General features: G+C 43.4%; 2 protein-coding genes across 2 annotated transcripts in view; both read left to right on the top strand.

The window, feature by feature from the left end:
- Window positions 1-3335, top strand: part of LOC142195270 (multidrug and toxin extrusion protein 2-like) — a 44510-nt gene extending 41175 nt beyond the window's left edge. The window contains exon 17 of the mRNA XM_075264899.1: window positions 3040-3335. Within this exon, the coding sequence (XP_075121000.1) occupies window positions 3040-3293 (254 nt within the window). The 3' untranslated portion in view covers window positions 3294-3335. The remainder of the gene's footprint in view (window positions 1-3039) is intronic.
- Window positions 3336-3726: 391 nt separating this feature from the next.
- The window catches only part of LOC142196184 (multidrug and toxin extrusion protein 1-like), a 49395-nt gene continuing 32254 nt past the window's right edge, over window positions 3727-20867 (top strand). Inside the window, exons 1-4 of the mRNA XM_075266405.1 lie at window positions 3727-3848; window positions 6026-6104; window positions 16139-16306; window positions 18515-18616. Coding sequence (XP_075122506.1) covers window positions 3727-3848; window positions 6026-6104; window positions 16139-16306; window positions 18515-18616 — 471 coding nt within the window. The remainder of the gene's footprint in view (window positions 3849-6025; window positions 6105-16138; window positions 16307-18514; window positions 18617-20867) is intronic.

Below are 20867 nucleotides of genomic sequence, written 5' to 3'. Positions count from 1 at the left end.
TGCCAAAGGATTAGATACACGCGTCTGCACAAAGTACCACACGCCGGGGGATTGGATACATGCATCTGCACACAGTACCACATGCCAAAGGATTGGATACACACATCTGCACATAGTTCCACACACCAGAGCATAAGATATGCACATCTGCACACAGTACCACATGCCGTAGGATTATATACGTGCATCTACACACAGTTCCACATGCCGTAGGATTAGATACGCGCCTCTTCACACAATACCACACAGGGGAGGATTAGATACGTGTGTCTGCACACAGTACCACACTTTGGAGGATTAGATACATGACTCTGCACACAGTACCACAAGCCAGAGAATTACATAGACGTCTCAGCACACAGTACCACACAGGGAGGATTAGATACACGCGTCTGCACACAGTACCACATGCCGTAGGATTAGATACGCGCGTCTACACACAGTTCCACATGCCGTAGGATTAGATACGCACCTCTTCACACAATACCACACAGGGGAGGATTAGATACGTGTGTGTGCACACAGTACCACACTTTGGAGGATTAGATACATGCCTCTGCATACAGTACCACAAGCCAGAGAATTACATACACGTCTCAGCACACAGTACCACACGGGGAGGATTAGATACACGCATCTGCACACAGTACCACATGCCGTAGGATGAGATACGCGCGTCTACACACAGTTCCACATGCTGTAGGATTAGATACGCACCTCTTCACACAATACCACACAGGGGAGGATTAGATACGTGTGTCTGCACACAGTACCACACTTTGGAGGATTAGATACATCCCTCTGCACACAGTACCACAAGCCAGAGAATTACATACATGTCTCAGCACACAATACCACACAGGGGAGGATTACATACGTGCATCTGCACACAGTACCACATGCCAGAGGATTAGATACGCGCATCTGCACACAGTACCACACGCCAGAGGATTAGATACGCGCGTCTGCACACAGTACCACATGCCGTAGGATTAGATATATGCCTCTTCACACAATACCACACAGGGGAGGATTAGATACATGTGTTTGCATACAGTACCACACTTTGGAGGATTAGATACATGCCTCTGCACACAGTACCACAAGCCAGAGAATTAGATACGCGCATCAGCACACAGTACCACACAGGGGAGGATTAGATACGTGTGTCTGCATACAGTACCACACAGGGAAGAATTAGATACGCGCATCTGCACACAGTACCACACGCCAAAGGATTAGATACTCACGTCTACACACAGTTCCACATACCGTAGGATTAGATATGCGACTCTTCACACAATACCACACAGGGAAGGATTAGATACGTGTGTCTGCATACAGTACCACACTTTGGAGGATTAGATACAAGCCTCTGCACACAGTACCACAAGCAAGAGAATTAGATACGCGTCTCAATACACAGTACCACACGCAAGAGGATTAGATACACGCATCTGCACACAGTACCACATGCCGTAGGATTAGATACGCGCATCTACACACAGTTCCACTCGCCGTAGGATTAGATACACGCCTCATCACACAATACCACACAGGGGAGGATTAGACACGCGCATCTGCACACAGTTCCACACACCATAGGAATAGATAAGCACGTCTGCACACAGTACCACATGCCGTAGGATTAGATACGCGTGTCTGCTTACAGTTCCACATGTAAGACGATTAGATACGCACATCTTCACACAGTTGTACACGCCATAGGATTAGATACACGCGTCTGCATACAGTACCACATGCTGTAGGATTAGATACGTGCGTCTACACACAGTTCCACATGCAGTAGGATTAGATACGCGCCTCTTCACACAATACCACACAGAGGAGGATTAGATACGTGTGTCTGAACACAGTACCACACTTTGGAGGATTAGATACATGCCTCTGCACGCAGTACCACATGTCAGATAATTAGATACGCGTCTCAGCACACAGTACCACACGGGGGAGGATTAGATACGTGCATCTGCACACAGTACATCACGCCAGAGGATTAGATACACCTGTCTGCACACAGTACCACACGCTAGAGGATTAGATACGCGCGTCTGCACATAGTACCACATGCCGTAAGATTAGATATGCACATCTGCACACAGTTTCACTTACCGGAGGATTAGATACGTGCCTCTTCACACAATGCTACACGGGGGAGGATTAGATGCACACATCTGCACATAGTACCACACGCCGGAGGATTAGATATGTGCATCTGCACACAGTACCACACCAACAAGGATTAGATACTTGCGTCTAAACACAGTACTACACGGGGAAGGATTAGATACAGCTTTACTCCAGGTATCCATAACAACTGATCACAGGTTTTTCACTGATATCCAAAATGAGATACATATAATCACATGACGCTTATGGACATACACACAAACCACATACAAAATATACCAGTGCAAAATTGGACATTTCTTATGGGGCCACTACACAAACATAAAATGTAATATACCCGTGCGAAGCCGGGTCCTCCCTCTATACTTGATATGTTTCGGTAAGGCAGAGACCGAAGCGTAAGTGGACTGGCATAGATTTCCATTGTAACTCACGCCAGTATCAAATCTGATGTGAGTTATAATAAATCTGTCTGATAGAGGCACGGACACCTTGGATCGCCTTGAGCCCAGCCCCACATCAGCCACAATCGCATAATGTGGCAGGCAAGGTGCAGAACTAGGCTTGATGCGCATGTTTGGTGCAAGAAAGTGCCTTGACGTGTGTCTTAATATCAACTCTCTACCCCCTGTTTTCTTGGGTAGGGGCATTGATGAATTTTTCCCATAGTGTGTTACAAAGCGGAAAAGATAATCAGTTCATGTTTAACTAATTTTGATTTAGCGATACAAAGTGTTATGTAAGATAAGACATACTGATAGGGACAATGATGATAATATCTGTAAAACACTGAGGAATATGATGGCAATATATATATTTATATGAAAATAAATAAGTTGCATCTCATATGCTGGTTTTAATATACATGTATTTTCCAATCTGTTTTAGGGGATATTGACACTGGGTATTCTGCTGTACATCAAGGAACCACTGCAGGTGCAGTCATCTTGCCAGATGCCCCCTTTAGTGAAAACCATTCAGAGCATCTGGTTCTTCAAGAGGATCCATCAGAGTCTTCCAATATAGTTGGCAAGATCCTTCCCATTAAACAGCTTATTCTCAGACGGGGTTTAGCAGTCGGTATTGCTGTAATGGTGCTGTTGACTGGGGTCATAATTAAAGTTTTTACTGGTAATGGATAGAGAGGTAGCTTAACCAGAATCTAAGTGTCCAGGAAAAATGTGATAAATGCTGTCTACACTGTAGTTCATACTCTGACTTTTTCAGAGTGGAGGCAAGTCACTGGGATAAAGATAGGACAGGTGTTACTGAGATCATTTCTAAAATTCCAGCCCTGACATCGTGCAGCTGGGACCTGAATACTTGAAAGTACATTTCAGTTAAAATGCCTCATAAATATCTCTGGCAACCCAGATCTCCCCGCAGCCGGTTGACCCACTTTTCTTACCAGCTCCACTGGTCAGACTCCATTTAAAATCTCACAAGTCCTGTCCACTACCTCTCTCCAACCTCACTCTCTTACCTTTGTCTTTTCAAAATCCAGAAAAATGGCTTTCCACTGGCAGTACCTGCAACTACACCACTTCTATATCTCACTGAAGTAAATCTCCCGCCATGCTACTCCGACATATATCACCCATCTATAGCCTTCTCTTTGATGACAACAATGAACCACTCCCATCATTGACTACGGGCTGGGAAAGAGAGCCCTCTGCTTTCCAAATGTGTCATTTAAGGTAAGTTCACACAGGTTTTTTTGGTCAGGATTTTGAGGCTGTATCTGCCTCAAAATCCTGACCAAAAAGACGGCTTCCATTGAAATCAATGGGAGCTGGTCAGTTCTTTTTTTCTGGGAGCCGGAACAAACTACATGCTCATTCTTTCAGGCAGAGTTGTCTCACGATATCTTCCTGAAGACACTCCCTCCCGACTAGGTCCATTCATTTGGGCCTAATCCGGAGCGGAGTGCGTGACTGGATGCCAGTGTACTGCCGGTTCCGGTCCAAAAAACACTGTGTGAACTTACCCTAATTCTCAATTTCATTTAAAGCACAGGACACTAACTATAAAATTCTCTCACTCTGGAACAGTCCTGTCTGTCCTACCACAGCAGATCTTTGCTGGAGATGCAACACTGGTAAAGGCACAATGTTACATGTCTGCTGGAGCTGCCCCTGCTTACACCCTTTTTGGCATGATGTACACAGAGTCTTCAAGGCAGTCACTGTGGCATTAAACGATAACCCAGGCCCCCTCCTTCTCTCTATTTTCTTGCAAGATTCAGAAACCTGTCCAAAAATTGGTTGGTTTCCTGCTTGTGGCAGCAAGGTTTGTCATCCCCCAGACTGTGGAAATCTACTCCTCCCCAGCTCCATCCCTTTCTGAATGACACTAAGAGATTCTGCACATATTGAGCGTGGAAGACCTGGTTGTAGAGCTTGGGCTAGACGACAACTCTCACCAAAAAGTCTGGCTCTTGCAGAACTACTACTACTACTACTACTCTACCATGTTCCAAATATCGTTTTACAATCCCTCTCCCTAACTCTGTGTTTCCTGCCCTCCTGGTCCCCCCTCCACCTCTAATTTAACCCCATTTGATCCCTAACCCTATGAGCGTCTCACCTCCTTCAGCGGACCCCAGCTAACACCACTCCTGCAAAGAGATACGCTGTCCTCCCCATCTTCTCTTCTTTCCTTTTTAATTGCAAGGGGACTGATATTTGTTGTGTTTAGAACTGGTATGTGCTGTTCTGCAGTACCACAGCTTACTCTTCTCATTCTTTTCTTTATCCATCACTGCACATGAACCTGGCTTCATGAACCCCATTCCCCTCTCCTCCTGATATCTGCTCTGCCATAATGCTTCTGTTTTGTTTTATACTGAAAACTTCAATAAAAACTTTTAATTATAAAAAAAATACCTCATAAAAATGACTCTGATATTTTTTTCAATTTTAAAAGTAAAAATTCACCATTACACATTTTATCAGATTTGTTAGATTTCACTGGTTTGAGCAAAAGACAATCACTGATCTCTAAAATGAAAGGTCTGCAAGTTGTTTTTTTTTTAGTACAGTTAATTTCAGTTGGAGACCCATTGACCCATTTTGGACATCCAGAAGTTCTGATGAAGAAACATGGTGCTTCACCACAGTCCTATCACCGTATCAGTGAAACTGCCAGTAAACCTGCATTTTTTTGTGGCAAATGTTGCAACGATTTTTTAATAAAAAAAAAAAAGAATGGGAATCCTATGAAAGGTCCAAGACATGCTGGGCGCTTTACCCACCAAGTTGCCAGACTGGAGGAATAAGACTTCCGGGACCTGGCTGAAATCAAATCCTCTGTGGCCTCCATCTCCACTGCGGTCACCCAGGTTCAACTCCACACATGCAAATTGTATCAGAATATCTCTCAGCTCTCTGCCACAGTCTCTTCCTATGACTCCATCCTGCAGGACCTTACACTATACCTTGATGAGATTGAGAACCAAGGAAGAATAAATAATATTAAAATCAGTGGCCAGTTAGAATCTGTTCAAGCTAACTTTTAAAACCGTCATCTTCAACCGCCTCCTTAAGAAATCTGAGGACTCTCTCATTGAGTTAGACAGGGTCCACCATATCTCCGGTGGGCACCCCATGGTTGTAATGTGTAGAGTGCACATTTAATCAGCAGAAGGAAGCCATCATGCAAAGGGCTTGGGAGGCTGGCCCTGTGGATTATGAGGACTCTTCTATTATTCTGCTCCCTGATGTTTCTAAACACACCCTGTGTATGCAGAGACAATTTAAACCTCTCCTAAACAAAGCTAGAGAAGTGTATGCTATGTACTGGTGGGGGCCACCCCAATTAGTGGCTGAATTCCTTGTGCATTCTCCCAATGACCTTAAATAAACCTTCTTCCTAGGCACATCACCTGTAGCTGTCCTTCACTGGACTCTGCTTGTGATATACCCTCATCTGCCCAGCAACCTCCAGCCAGTCCGGTGAGAGCTCCCTCCCTAATTGCCCTTTAGATCTGACCTGGCGGTGGATCCAGAGGACTTTGTGACTATGCGAGACACCTAGTCTCTGCCTCTCATTGCCTGATGCCCAGTACCACTGAGATGATAATGATCTGGGTCACCGTGAGTACCAATCTCAGCCACTGGCCTACTATCCTGGTGTAGCCCCACATCCTCCTACCCATCCAACTCCTGGCACCCCACTTTCCGTCCCCCATTGCATGGAAGATTTATTTACTCCCCCAGATACCCTCCCTCCACCCCCTTGCCCATGCCGTTGATTATATAATTTCTCCCTATTCTTGGGGTCCGTTCTTGAGGTAATACACCAGTGGACTCTGCCGTCATTATTATGTCACGAATCTTCTATCTGTCCTTTCTTTGTCTGTATACTAACTCGCTTCCCATGTTCTCTCTCCTGTACCTGTTGCCCGTTTGTGATGTCGGACCCCTATATTTTATCATCTGTACTAATTCATCTGTTGGTATGCCGTCTCCTCCGGGTTGCTGGACTCTGTTTCATTGATTTTTGTTCTTCCCCCTTTGTTAGTGGGTGTTCTGTCTGCTCTTGTTTTTTTGCTTTCTCCATTCTTTGCATCCATCCTTGTCCTATCCCTTCCTTCTTTCCAATAATCTTTATCTTCTCCCTTCCTTCCTAACTCTCCCCCCCCCCCTTTTTTTTTCCTCCATACCTCTCTCAGAATCACCACAATGGCTGACCTAGGTTCTAATTCATCACCTGTTTTTATCTCCCTACCTTCTAAGGGCCATAATTTTTTTATTTGGTCCACAGAGTCACATGATGGATTATTCTTTGTGGGACAAATTTTACTTTGTAATGGCAACATTCAACATCCTATGCAATGTACTGGAAAGCTGGAAAAAAATCAAAATGAGATGAAATTGGAAAGAAAATATACAGTCCTATGAAAAAGTTTGGGCACCCCTATTAATCTTAATCATTTTTAGTTCTAAATATTTTGGTATTTGCAACAGCCATTTCAGTTTGATATATCTAATAACTGATGGACACAGTAATATTTCAGGATTGAAATGAGGTTTATTGTACTAACAGAAAATGTGCAATATGCATTAAACCAAAATTTGACCGGTGCAAAAGTATGGGCACCTCAACAGAAAAGTGACATTAATATTTAGTAGATCCTCCTTTTGCAAAGATAACAGCCTCTAGTCGCTTCCTGTAGCTTTTAATCAGTTCCTGGATCCTGGATGAAGGTATTTTGGACAAACAATTCAAGTTCAGTTAAGTTAGATGGTCGCCGAGCATGGACAGCCCGCTTCAAATCATCCCACAGATGTTCAATGATATTCAGGTCTGGGGACTGGGATGGCCATTCCAGAACATTGTAATTGTTCCTCTGCATGAATGCCTGAGGATTTGGAGCGGTGTTTTGGATCATTGTCTTGCTGAAATATCCATCCCCGGCGTAACTTCAACTTCATCACTGATTCTTGAACATTATTCTCAAGAATCTGCTGATACTGAGTGGAATCCATGCGACCCTCAACTTTAACATGATTCCCGATGCCGGCATTGGCCACACAGCCCCAAAGCATGATGGAACCTCCACCAAATTTTACAGTGGGTAGCATGTGTTTTTCTTGGAATGCTGTTTCTTTTTGGACGCCATGCATAACGCCTTTTTTTTATAACCAAACAACTCAATTTTTGTTTCCAAAATGAAGCTGCCTTGTCCAAATGTGCTTTTTCATACCTCAGGCAACTCTATTTGTGGCGTACGTGCAGAAACGGCTTCTTTCTCATCACTCTCCCATACAGCTTCTATTTGTGCAAAGTGCGCTGTATAGTTGACCGATGCACAGTGACACCATCTGCAGCAAGATGATGCTGCAGCTCTTTGGAGGTGGTCTGTGGATTGTCCTTGACTGTTCTCACCATTCTTCTTCTCTGCCTTTCTGATATTTTTCTTGGCCTGCCACTTCTGGGCTTAACAAGAACTGTCCCTGTGGTCTTCCATTTCCTTACTATGTTCCTCACAGTGGAAACTGACAGGTTAAATCTCTGAGACAACGTTTTGTATCCTTCCCCTGAACAACTATGTTGAACAATCTTTGTTTTCAGATCATTTGAGAGCGGGCTGTCCATGTTCGGCGACCATCAAACTTAACTGAACTTGAATTGTTTTGTAGAAAGAAATGGTCCAAAATACCTTCATCCAGGATCCAGGAACTGATTAAAAGCTACAGGAAGCGACTAGAGGCTGTTATCTTTGCAAAAGGAGGATCTACTAAATATTAATGTCACTTTTTTGTTGAGGTGCCCATACTTTTGCACCAGTCAAATTTTGGTTTAATGCATAGTGCACATTTTCTGTTAGTACAATAAACCTCATTTCAATCCTGAAATATTACTGTGTCCATCAGTTATTAGATATATCAAACTGAAATGGCTGTTGCAAACACCAAAATATTTAGAACTAAAAATGATTAAGATTAATAGGGGTGCCCAAACTTTTTCATAGGACTGTATTTGCGCCAATTTTATATGGATATTATTTTTACAGCATTCACTGTGTGGTAAAAATGACATGTTACCTATATTCTAGGGGTCAGTATGAACATGACAATACCAAATTTATATAGTATTTGTAATGTTTGGATAACTATTAGAGATGAGCGAACAGTGTTCTATCGAACACATGTTCGATCGGATATCAGGGTGTTCGCCATGTTCGAATCGAATCGAACACCACGTGGTAAAGTGCGCCAAAATTCGATTCCCCTCCCACCTTCCCTGGCGCCTTTTTTGCACCAATAACAGCGCAGGGGAGGTGGGACAGGAACTACGACACTGGGGGCATTGAAAAAAATTGGAAAAAGTCATTGGCTGCCGAAATCAGGTGACCTCCATTTTAGACGAATAGTGGATTTCAAATCCGGGTCATATGAGAATGTGAACTTTGTGACTATGAGACAGGGATAGCTGTACAGGCAGGGATAGCTAGGGATAACCTTTATTTAGGGGGGAATGTTATTAAAAATAACTTTTTGGGGCTCTATCGGGTGTGTAATTGTGATTTTTGTGAGATAAACTTTTTCCCATAGGGATGCATTGGCCAGCGCTGATTGGCCGAATTCCGTACTCTGGCCAATCAGTGCTGGCCAATGCATTCTATTAGCTTGATGAAGCAGAGCGTGCACAAGGGTTCAAGCGCACCCTCGGCTCTGATGTAGCAGAGCCGAGGCTGCACAAGGGTTCAAGCGCACCCTCGGCTCTGATGTAGGAGAGCCGAGGGTGCACTTGAACCCTTGTGCACCCTCAGCTCTGCTACATCAGAGCCGAGGGTGCGCTTGAACCCTTGTGCACACTCTGCTTCATCAAGCTAATAGAATGCATTGGCCAGCGCTGATTGGCCAATGTATTCTATTAGCCTGATGAAGTAGAGCTGAATGTGTGTGCTAAGCACACACATTCAGCTCTACTTCATCGGGCTAATAGAATGCATTGGCCAGCGCTGATTGGCCAGAGTACGGAACTCGACCAATCAGCGCTGGCTCTGCTGGAGGAGGCGGAGTCTAAGATCGCTCCACACCAGTCTCCATTCAGGTCCGACCTTAGACTCCGCCTCCTCCGGCAGAGCCAGCGCTGATTGGCCGAAGGCTGGCCAATGCATTCCTATGCGAATGCAGAGACTTAGCAGTGCTGAGTCAGTTTTGCTCAACTACACATCTGATGCACACTCGGCACTGCTACATCAGATGTAGCAATCTGATGTAGCAGAGCCGAGGGTGCACTAGAACCCCTGTGCAAACTCAGTTCACGCTAATAGAATGCATTGGCCAGCGCTGATTGGCCAATGCATTCTATTAGCCCGATGAAGTAGAGCTGAATGTGTGTGCTAAGCACACACATTCAGCACTGCTTCATCACGCCAATACAATGCATTAGCCAGTGCTGATTGGCCAGAGTACGGAATTCGGCCAATCAGCGCTGGCTCTGCTGGAGGAGGCGGAGTCTAAGATCGCTCCACACCAGTCTCCATTCAGGTCCGACCTTAGACTCCGCCTCCTCCAGCAGAGCCAGCGCTGATTGGCCGAATTCCGTACTCTGGCCAATCAGCACTGGCTAATGCATTGTATTGGCTTGATGAAGCAGTGCTGAATGTGTGTGCTTAGCACACACATTCAGCTCTACTTCATCGGGCTAATAGAATGCATTGGCCAGCGCTGATTGGCCGAATTCCGTACTCTGGCCAATCAGCACTGGCTAATGCATTGTATTGGCTTGATGAAGCAGTGCTGAATGTGTGTGCTTAGCACACACATTCAGCTCTACTTCATCGGGCTAATAGAATGCATTGGCCAATCAGCGCTGGCCAATGCATTCTATTAGCGTGAACTGAGTTTGCACAGGGGTTCTAGTGCACCCTCGGCTCTGCTACATCAGATTGCTACATCTGATGTAGCAGTGCCGAGTGTGCATCAGATGTGTAGTTGAGCAAAACTGACTCAGCACTGCTAAGTCTGCATTCGCATAGGAATGCATTGGCCAGCCTTCGGCCAATCAGCGCTGGCTCTGCCGGAGGAGGCGGAGTCTAAGGTCGGACCTGAATGGAGACTGGTGTGGAGCGATCTTAGACTCCGCCTCCTCCAGCAGAGCCAGCGCTGATTGGCCGAATTCCGTACTCTGGCCAATCAGCACTGGCTAATGCATTGTATTGGCTTGATGAAGCAGTGCTGAATGTGTGTGCTTAGCACACACATTCAGCTCTACTTCATCGGGCTAATAGAATGCATTGGCCAGCGCTGATTGGCCGAATTCCGTACTCTGGCCAATCAGCACTGGCTAATGCATTGTATTGGCTTGATGAAGCAGTGCTGAATGTGTGTGCTTAGCACACACATTCAGCTCTACTTCATCGGGCTAATAGAATGCATTGGCCAATCAGCGCTGGCCAATGCATTCTATTAGCGTGAACTGAGTTTGCACAGGGGTTCTAGTGCACCCTCGGCTCTGCTACATCAGATTGCTACATCTGATGTAGCAGTGCCGAGTGTGCATCAGATGTGTAGTTGAGCAAAACTGACTCAGCACTGCTAAGTCTGCATTCGCATAGGAATGCATTGGCCAGCCTTCGGCCAATCAGCGCTGGCTCTGCCGGAGGAGGCGGAGTCTAAGGTCGGACCTGAATGGAGACTGGTGTGGAGCTATCTTAGACTCCGCCTCCTCCAGCAGAGCCAGCGCTGATTGGTCGAGTTCCGTACTCTGGCCAATCAGCACTGGCCAATGCATTTCTATGGGGAAAAGTTAGCTTGCGAAAATCGCAAACTGACAGGGATTTCCATGAAATAAAGTGACTTTTATGCCCCCAGACATGCTTCCCCTGCTGTCCCAGTGTCATTCCAGGGTGTTGGTATCATTTCCTGGGGTGTCATAGTGGACTTGGTGACCCTCCAGACACGAATTTGGGTTTCCCCCTTAACGAGTTTATGTTCCCCATAGACTATAATGGGGTTCGAAACCCATTCGAACACTCGAACAGTGAGCGGCTGTTCGAATCGAATTTCGAACCTCGAACATTTTAGTGTTCGCTCATCTCTAATAACTATTAAAAAATTTAAAACTTTGCAAAATAGAAAGTATTTTTTGTTTCACCATGTTCTGACACCTGTAACTTTTTCATATTTACATGTACAGAGCTGAGTATGGCATACTGTTATGTGGAACAAGATGGCGTTTTTTATTGATACCATTTGGGGAAAGATTTGATGGTTTGATCACTTTTTATTACATTTTTTGTAGCAGACAAGTGTTGAAAAAAATCGCTATTTGGCTATTTTGATTTTTTTCCCAGCTGTTACCGTATGGGATGAATTTTTTAATAGTTTGGCCATTTGTGAGTACGGGGATCCCTAAAGTCTCAGTTTGTTTAGTTTTTTATGTGGTATCCCCAGGGTTTTATTAGGGTTTGTTATTGGTTTATATTTTTATGGATGTTTAATTTTTTGTGGCATTCCCTGTAACTGTATTTCCCCCGCTGTGATTATTTTGTAATTTTATGAATTATTCTAATAAAAATGAGTTTATTTTATTGTATTGGTTTGTTGGCATAAGTTTTTGTTTATTATTGTGTTACATGCACCACATCTTTTGAGCATTGAGTTGGGTATTATCTCATTAGTTTTGTCTGAAAGGGAAAACAGGAAAAACTCACAAGTTTTGTTTAATTCACCAGTCGGACATGCCACTGACCAAGGACGCATTGGTCCATTCCCTCCGATGGCACCACTGCCCAGAGTAATAAAAATGATCAAAGAGAGTAGATCAATGGTCATATTAATAGCTCCATTTTGGCCAAGAAGAGCTTGGTTCAATGCTCTACAGGGAATGGCATTATCAGACCGCTGGCTTCTCACGGAGTAGAAGGACCTTCTATATCAGGACTTTATTTTCCATCCAGAATTAAATCATTTACACCTCTCAGCATGGATTATCAGAGGGCTTTTTTGAAGAAAGGAGAGAGGTGTCTCCTATAAAGTAGTTGACACTTTATTAAGGGTTAAGAAGCTGGTTAGACCACAATCTATGTCAAAATCTTCAGATTTCTATGTATTATAGATGGATCTATCCTTAATATTAGCATTCTCTGAATTCTAGATTTTTTACAGACAGGTTTGGATAAGGGCCTAGCTTGTTCCACCATAAAGGTTAAAATTTCAGCTTAGTGTCCTTTTGCAGTTCAAGTTGGCTGAGAGCCCATGGATAGCTAGATTTGTTAGGGCAGTGTCCTGAAGTGTCCCTATTTAACGTCACAACATATGAATCTCAACATATGGCCTATCTAGGGAATCCTTTGAGTTTGTCGACTCTACTTCCATTAAACGCTTGTCTTTTAAAGACAGTATTTTTGGTGGCTATCACTGGATAGATTCATGCTTTATCTTCCATTACTTATAACCGAGATCCTAGATAACATTCTTAAGCCAGATCCAGCTTTTTTTCTGAAGCTATATTGTCCTTCTTTATTTTTCTTACAGTCTCAAGAATGATAGGGAGAGGGAATTTCATTGCACAGATACCTAATTGAATATCTGAAGTGAAAATCTAGAAAAAAATATTTTAAAATATTCAGGCAAACATAAGTAAGGACACCTTTATCAGATGGGTCAGACATGTTTTCTCCATAGCTTATGTTTCTGAAGGGTTTTTCCTTATGCTGGCATCTTGGCCCATTCAAGGCATTCTATGTCCTGTTCCAGGGTGGAAAGGAGATATACCACCATTGACCAGCTTTCTAAAGTGGTCTTATCCTCTCCATCCACTTTCTTTAAACACTTTCCTTTAGGTGTATGGTTCTTCAAACCAAGCTGTCATCCCTCTCGAAGGTGTTTCTATATCCCTATATCTATGGATGCTGTCATGGGAGAGGGAGAAAATGATACACTTACCGATAATTGGATTTCTTCTTTCCCCATTCAATTTAATTCATACGCCCTGGTTAATTTCTGCACTAGCAGCAAAAAAAAAAATAAAAAATTTTATATATATATATATATATATATATATATATATATTAGAGATGAGCGAACAGTGTTCTATCGAACACATGTTCGATCGGATATCAGGCTGTTCGATGTGTTCGATTCGAATCGAACATCACGTGGCAAACTCCAAAAAAGTTCGATTCCCCTCCCACCTTCCCTGGCGCTTTTTTTGCACCAATAACAGCGCAGGGGAGGTGGGACAGGAACTACGACACCGGAGGCATCGAAAAAAATCGGAAAAAGTCATTGGCTGCCGAAATCAGGTGACCTCCATTTTAGACGAATAGTGGATTTCAAATCCGGATCATATGAGAATGTGAACTTTATGACTAAGAGACAGGGATAGCTGTACAGGCAGGGATAGCTAGGGATAACCTTTATTTAGGTAGGAATGTTATTAAAAATAACTTTTTGGGGCTCTATCGGGTGTGTAATTGTGATTTTTGTGACATAAACTTTTTCCAATAGGAATGCATTGGACAGCGCTGATTGGCCAGAGTACGGAACTCGACCAATCAGCGCTGGCTCTGCTGGAGGAGGCGGAGTCTAAGATCGCTCCACACCAGTCTCCATTCAGGTCCGACCTTAGACTCCGCTTCCTCCGGCAGAGTCAGCGCTGATTGGCCGAAGGCTGGCCAATGCATTCCTATGCGAATTCCTATGCTAAGCACACACATTCAGCTCTACTTCATCAGGCTAATAGAATGCATTGGCCAATCAGCGCTGGCCAATGCATTCTATTAGCGTGAACTGAGTTTGCACAGGGGTTCTAGTGCACCCTCGGCTCTGCTACATCAGATTGCTACATCTGATGTAGCAGTGCCGAGTGTGCATCAGATGTGTAGTTGAGCAGAACTGGCTCAGCACTGCTAAGTCTCTGCATTCGCATAGGAATGCATTGGTCAGCCTTCGGCCAATCAGCGCTGGCTCTGCCGGAGGAGGCGGAGTCTAAGGTCGGACCTGAATGGAGACTGGTGTGGAGCGATCTTAGACTCCGCCTCCTCCAGCAGAGCCAGCGCTGATTGGACAGAGTACGGAACTCGACCAATCAGCACTGGCCAATGCATTTCTATGGGGAAAAGTTAGCTTGCGAAAATCGCAAACTGACAGGGATTTCCATGAAATAAAGTGACTTTTATGCCCCCAGACATGCTTCCCCTGCTGTCCCAGTGTCATTCCAGGGTGTTGGTATCATTTCCTGGGGTGTCATAGTGGACTTGGTGACCCTCCAGACACGGATTTGGGTTTCCCCCTTAACGAGTATATGTTCCCCATAGACTATAATGGGGTTCGAAACCCATTCGAACACTCGAACAGTGAGCGGCTGTTCGAATCGAATTTCGAACCTCGAACATTTTAGTGTTCGCTCATCTCTAATATATATATATATATATATATATATATATATATATATATATATATATATATATGTGTGTGTGTGTGTGTGTGTTTTCTTATTCATGATTCACAGGTGTAGGGTTCTATACTGTATATTCTCCTAATGAAGCTTGGTAACTACACTGATGCCAAGAAGAAGTCCAAAACGATTTATTGGTTTCCTGTCCTTGCAGGCTGATCCTCTCTGTAGGTGTTGTCATGAGATCGAGGAATTCCATTTACCATTAAAGAGGATCTTTCATCAGATAGTAGTTCTATATAGTGCTGGAAAGCTGACAGTGCGCTGAATTCAGCGCACTGTTGGCTTGCCCGATCTGTGCCCCGGGTAAAGCGCTATCGGTCCCGTTACCATAGCGCTTTACAGTCAGAAGGGCGTTTCTGACACTTAGCCAGGGACGCCCTTCTGCCCAGCAGCGCCTATCGCGCTGTACAGTGTGAGCGGGGAGGAACGCCCCCCTTCCTCTGTTCACACAGCTCGTCCATAGACGAGTATTATCAGGAGAGGGAGGGGACGTTCCTCCCCGCTCACACTGTACAGCGCGATAGGTGCTGCTGGGCAAAGACAAACCTGGCTAAGTGTCAGAAACGCCCTTCTGACTGTAAAGCGCTATGGTACCGGGACCGATAGCGCTTTACCCGGGGCACAGATCGGGAAAGCCGACAGTGCGCTGAATTCAGCGCATTGTCAGCTTTCCAGCAGTATATAGAACTGCCTGTGCCCAATCTGATGAAAGGTCCTCTTTAAGTGAAATGATCATTTTTCTACAGTTTTACCTAGGCTAGGGAAAAGAGATGCTGCCAAATAAAAACTTTGGAGATCCCTTAAACCTATGCCAGCTATAAGTTCTGCATCCATTGAAGTACAACAATAGAAAAAAATTTTTTGTAGGGATGTAACAATGTAAAAGGTTAAATGTTCTGTTGGTCATGCCAGATTATGTGCGTGGAAAAGTGGGTCAAGTGGTGACAAGAAGGACATTAAACCGCTTTTTATCAATCGTTAATGATTTTCGTTAATGAGTACATCTAGAGGTTTCAAGTAAAAGTGAACGTTACAAGTGAATTATTTAACTTTACTTTGCTATAGTTAGTACACGGAGCATGATATCATCACGATGGACCAAGTAAATGGAAAAACACAAAGACTTCCTCATCTGCTCCAGAAACATTATAGTACTTTTCTACAAAGAGTACGACAGATTCTCCCAGATAACCCCACAGTTGAAGTTAAGCAGCAATGTGGACTAGCAGGACCTTTGGTAAGTCATTGTTGAGATTTTATGTGCCACATAGGGTTTTTACATACTGATGCCCATTTATACAGTCCTATGAAAAAGTTTGGGCACCCCTATTAATCTTAATCATTTTTAGTTCTAAATATTTTGGTGTTTATAACAGCCATTTCAGTTTGATATATCTAATAACTGATGGACACAGTAATATTTCAGGATTGAAATGAGGTTTATTGTACTAACAGAAAATGTGCAATATGCATTAAACCAAAATTTGACCGGTGCAAAAGTATGGGCACCCTTATCATTTTATTGATTTGAATTCCCCTAACTACTTTTTACTGACTTACTGAAGCATAAATTGGTTTTGTAACCTCAGTGAGCTTTGAACTTCATAGCCAGATGTATCCAATCATAAGAAAAGGTATTTAAGGTGGCCAATTGCAAGTTGATCTCCTATTTGAATCTCCTCTGAAGAGTGGCATCATGGGCTACTCAAAACAACTCTCAAATGATCTGAAAACAAAGATTGTTCAACATAGTTGTTCAGGGGAAGGATACAAAAAGTTGTCTCAGAGATTTAACCTGTCAGTTTCCACTGTGAGGAACATAGTAAGGAAATGGAAGACCACAGGGACAGTTCTTGTTAAGCCCAGAAGTGGCAGGCCAAGAAAAATATCAGAAAGGCAGAGAAGAAGAATGGTGAGAACAGTCAAGGACAATCCACAGACCACCTCCAAAGAGCTGCAGCATCATCTTGCTGCAGATGGTGTCACTGTGCATCGGTCAACTATACAGCGCACTTTGCACAAATAGAAGCTGTATGGGAGAGTGATGAGAAAGAAGCCGTTTCTGCACGTATGCCACAAATAGAGTTGCCTGAGGTATGAAAAAGCACATTTGGACAAGGCAGCTTCATTTTGGAAACAAAAATTGAGTTGTTTGGTTATAAAAAAAAAGGCGTTATGCATGGCGTCCAAAAAGAAACAGCATTCCAAGAAAAACACATGCTACCCACTGTAAAATTTGGTGGAGGTTCCATCATGCTTTGGGGCTGTGTGGCCAATGCCGGCATCGGGAATCTTGTTAAAGTTGAGAGTCGCATGGATTCCACTCAGTATCAGCAGATTCTTGAGAATAATGTTCAAGAATCAGTGACGAAGTTGAAGTTACGCCGGGGATGGATATTTCAGCAAGACAATGATCCAAAACACCGCTCCAAATCCTCAGGCATTCATGCAGAGGAACAATTACAATGTTCTGGAATGGCCATCCCAGTCCCCAGACCTGAATATCATTGAACATCTGTGGGATGATTTGAAGCGGGCTGTCCATGCTCGGCAACCATCTAACTTAACTGATCTTGAATTGTTTGTCCAAAATACCTTTATCCAGGATCCAGGAACTGATTAAAAGCTACAGGAAGCGACTAGAGGCTGTTATCTTTGCAAAAGGAGGATCTACTAAATATTAATGTCACTTTTCTGTTGAGGTGCCCATACTTTTGCACCGGTCAAATTTTGGTTTAATGCATATTGCACATTTTCTGTTAGTACAATAAACCTCATTTCAATCCTGAAATATTACTGTGTCCATCAGTTATTAGATATATCAAACTGAAATGGCTGTTATAAACACCAAAATATTTAGAACTAAAAATGATTAAGATTAATAGGGGTGCCCAAACTTTTTCATAGGACTGTATGTCGTATGCAAACACATAGGTGCTACAACAGAGACTAAGGAAGTATGCGAATATGTTCCAAAAATGTTCCGTGGTTACAATCACTCAACAATGAGTATTGGTCACCAGTCAAAATGCAAAGAGTATTTTAGTAAGTAATCATACAGAGCAAAAGGTATACAATGTATATATTTTCCCAAATCTATTTTTGAGTATTTATGCTCATATGAAAGACACAATTTTGCTAGTATGTTGTATTGTACATGTGTACTGATAACCTACTGAGCCCCAAGGCCATGCTATTCTACTGGTTAAGCTATTGGTGGGAGAATGTGATTGACTTGTGACGATACTCCAGGAATTGCAATGATTAACTCACAATTACACTTTCAGCTTTTTGACTGTGTCATGCAATTTGAAGTTGCCATGTAGCCCTGACCCCAATGTATACTTCTACAAAACATCATTCACTACAATGTTCATAATTATTATTATTATTATTCAGTTATAATTGAAGGACAGGTTTATTATGTTTTTATTTCTTGGAACAGATTCTCTCTCAGTTGCTGTGTTTTATGATCAATATTGTCAGCTCTATATTCTGTGGTCACCTGGGCAAAGAAGAGCTCGATGCAGTGACACTTGCCAACGCAGTAAGTTTTTAGAGGATTAAACTACAGCAAGACTTGTAGGAGGGAGAATCAGGGTGGGAATCAAATTATTAAAAGGTTGTATGGGGGCTTCTGGGGGTGGGGTGCATATTTTTATTGAAAGTTTTCAAGCCACACCCTTTACCATAAACTAACAACTAGAGATGAGCGAACGCTGTTCGCAACAGCCGTTCCAAACAGCATGCTCCCATAGAAATTAATGGATGTAGCCGGCACGCGGGGGGTTAAGCGACCGGCCGCCGGCAAAGTGTACGTTCCAGCTTCTTCCATTCATTTCTATGGGAGCGTGCTGTTCGGAACGGCTGATCCGAACAGTGTTTGCTCATCTCTACTAACAACCCTTTTTGGAGCCCCACTCCCTCAGTGCCTTTTTTCACTCATTCCCTGTCCCCCTATTATAAGTCAGCCACCAGACTCATCTATCTATCAAACTGGTACACAGATGTATCTGCTTTGTGTCAGTCGCTGCACTGGTTGCCTATCCATCACGAAATACAATATAAAGTTATCACATTCACCCATGTATCCATCCAAAGTTCTGTATTTCCCTATATGGCCTCCCCTTCTACTACTTTAAATATCCTTTCCGTTCTTCTAATGACCTTAGACTTGTTTTCTATGTTATCCGAACATCCCACTCCTGTTTCCCAGACTTTTCTCAAGCTGTACTTATGCTCTGGAATGCTTTACCTCGAACAATTAGATTAATATGGCAGCTTCAAACATGGCCTAAAATCACATCTGTTTAAGGCAGGCTTATCATATGATCTGATCACGTTGTTCTGCACCTCTGTACACTAAGCTAACTTTTCTTATCCTAAGCTATCCTTTCTACCGCACCACTCCATCTAGAAGTTACCCTGCACTTCATGCACTTAGTATGTGTATATTCACAGATACCAGCTGGTGACAGGTTCATGCAGCTTCAGTTATATGACCTATTACTCCCTTTTCCTCACTCCTCACTTATTTAATATGTTAATTCTTTGTCACGTTGTAATGTCAAACACTATCTGTTCATATACCCTCTGATTTTTAAAGTGCTGAGGAATACGTTGGCCCTATATAAATAAAGTTATTATTAAAATTATATTAAATGGGTTATCCACCTTTTTAATACTGGTACTTATCAACTGTGGGACTCTGACAGCCAGGACTCATGCAGATCAACTATTGAGACAGCATGGCTAAAGGTAATAACATGCTGAGAGCCATGTTGCTCACCCTTCATATGATGAGCACTGCTGTAGTACCTAAACCCACCACTACATATTGTATGGTGAGTGAGCAGTGTGGCTCCAACATGTAAACATTACCGGTTGCCTGATTGCCTGGTTGTAAAAACCTCTCCGATAGAATAGGTTAGAAGTATTACAAAGGTGGATAAACCCTTAAAAGACGTTGTCTAGGAATTGAAGCAATCCATATGACAGTCAGTGGAGGTGTGAAATAAAGAAATGTGTACTCACCTATACCTGGCCTCTGTTGTCCACTGTCGGTGTCCAGTCTTGTACCAGCACTGGGCAGTGATTGAACCAATATCTGTCATTCTTGTGCCAGCACCTTGTTGCCAGAAGTTCTGCACCTCATGTGACAACAGAGACCAATTAGTGGTCTCAGTGGTCGATGGTAAGGAACTGGTGATTTAAGTGAGTGATGCCACTAGTCTTTCTCCAACGACGTCATGTGAAGCACAGAATTTCCAGCAATGAGGCACCAGCATGAGACTGAATGAACTTCGGCGGTAGACAATAGAGCACTGAGAAAAGGTTAGTATACTTTTTCATTTTTATTTTACACTTCCCCAGCCGCTTTATGGGTTCCTCCAATTCATGCACAACTCCTTTAATATTCCCCCCTAATGTCCCACAAGATAGTGGCCCCATCAGTGCTCCCATATAGTACAATGGGCCCCATCACTGCCCAATCATAATATAATGGATCTATCACTGATCCCCTTTACAATGGCCCTGTTGCTGGTCCCTCATATCATGACTCCATCACTGGTCCCCCATACAGAATGAGGGACCAGCAAAAGGGCCACTGTATGGTGGGCCAGTGATGGAGCGACTGTATGGTGGACCTTTGCCCTTCAATCTTCTGTAGGGAAGGTGAATAAAGACAACCAGAGCAAACCCTCAACTTTCTTACACTGTGTGCATATTGAAATGTAATTGCACTATACTAAAAACATAAAGATACATATAATACAAGTGGTAATTATAATTAAGAA

The sequence above is a fragment of the Leptodactylus fuscus genome, chromosome 2 (genome assembly GCF_031893055.1).
Source record: "Leptodactylus fuscus isolate aLepFus1 chromosome 2, aLepFus1.hap2, whole genome shotgun sequence".
NCBI classification, from domain to species: Eukaryota; Metazoa; Chordata; class Amphibia; order Anura; family Leptodactylidae; genus Leptodactylus; species Leptodactylus fuscus.
The sequence above is the reverse complement of the archived record's forward strand: the minus strand, read 5'-3'. Positions and strand labels throughout refer to the sequence as shown.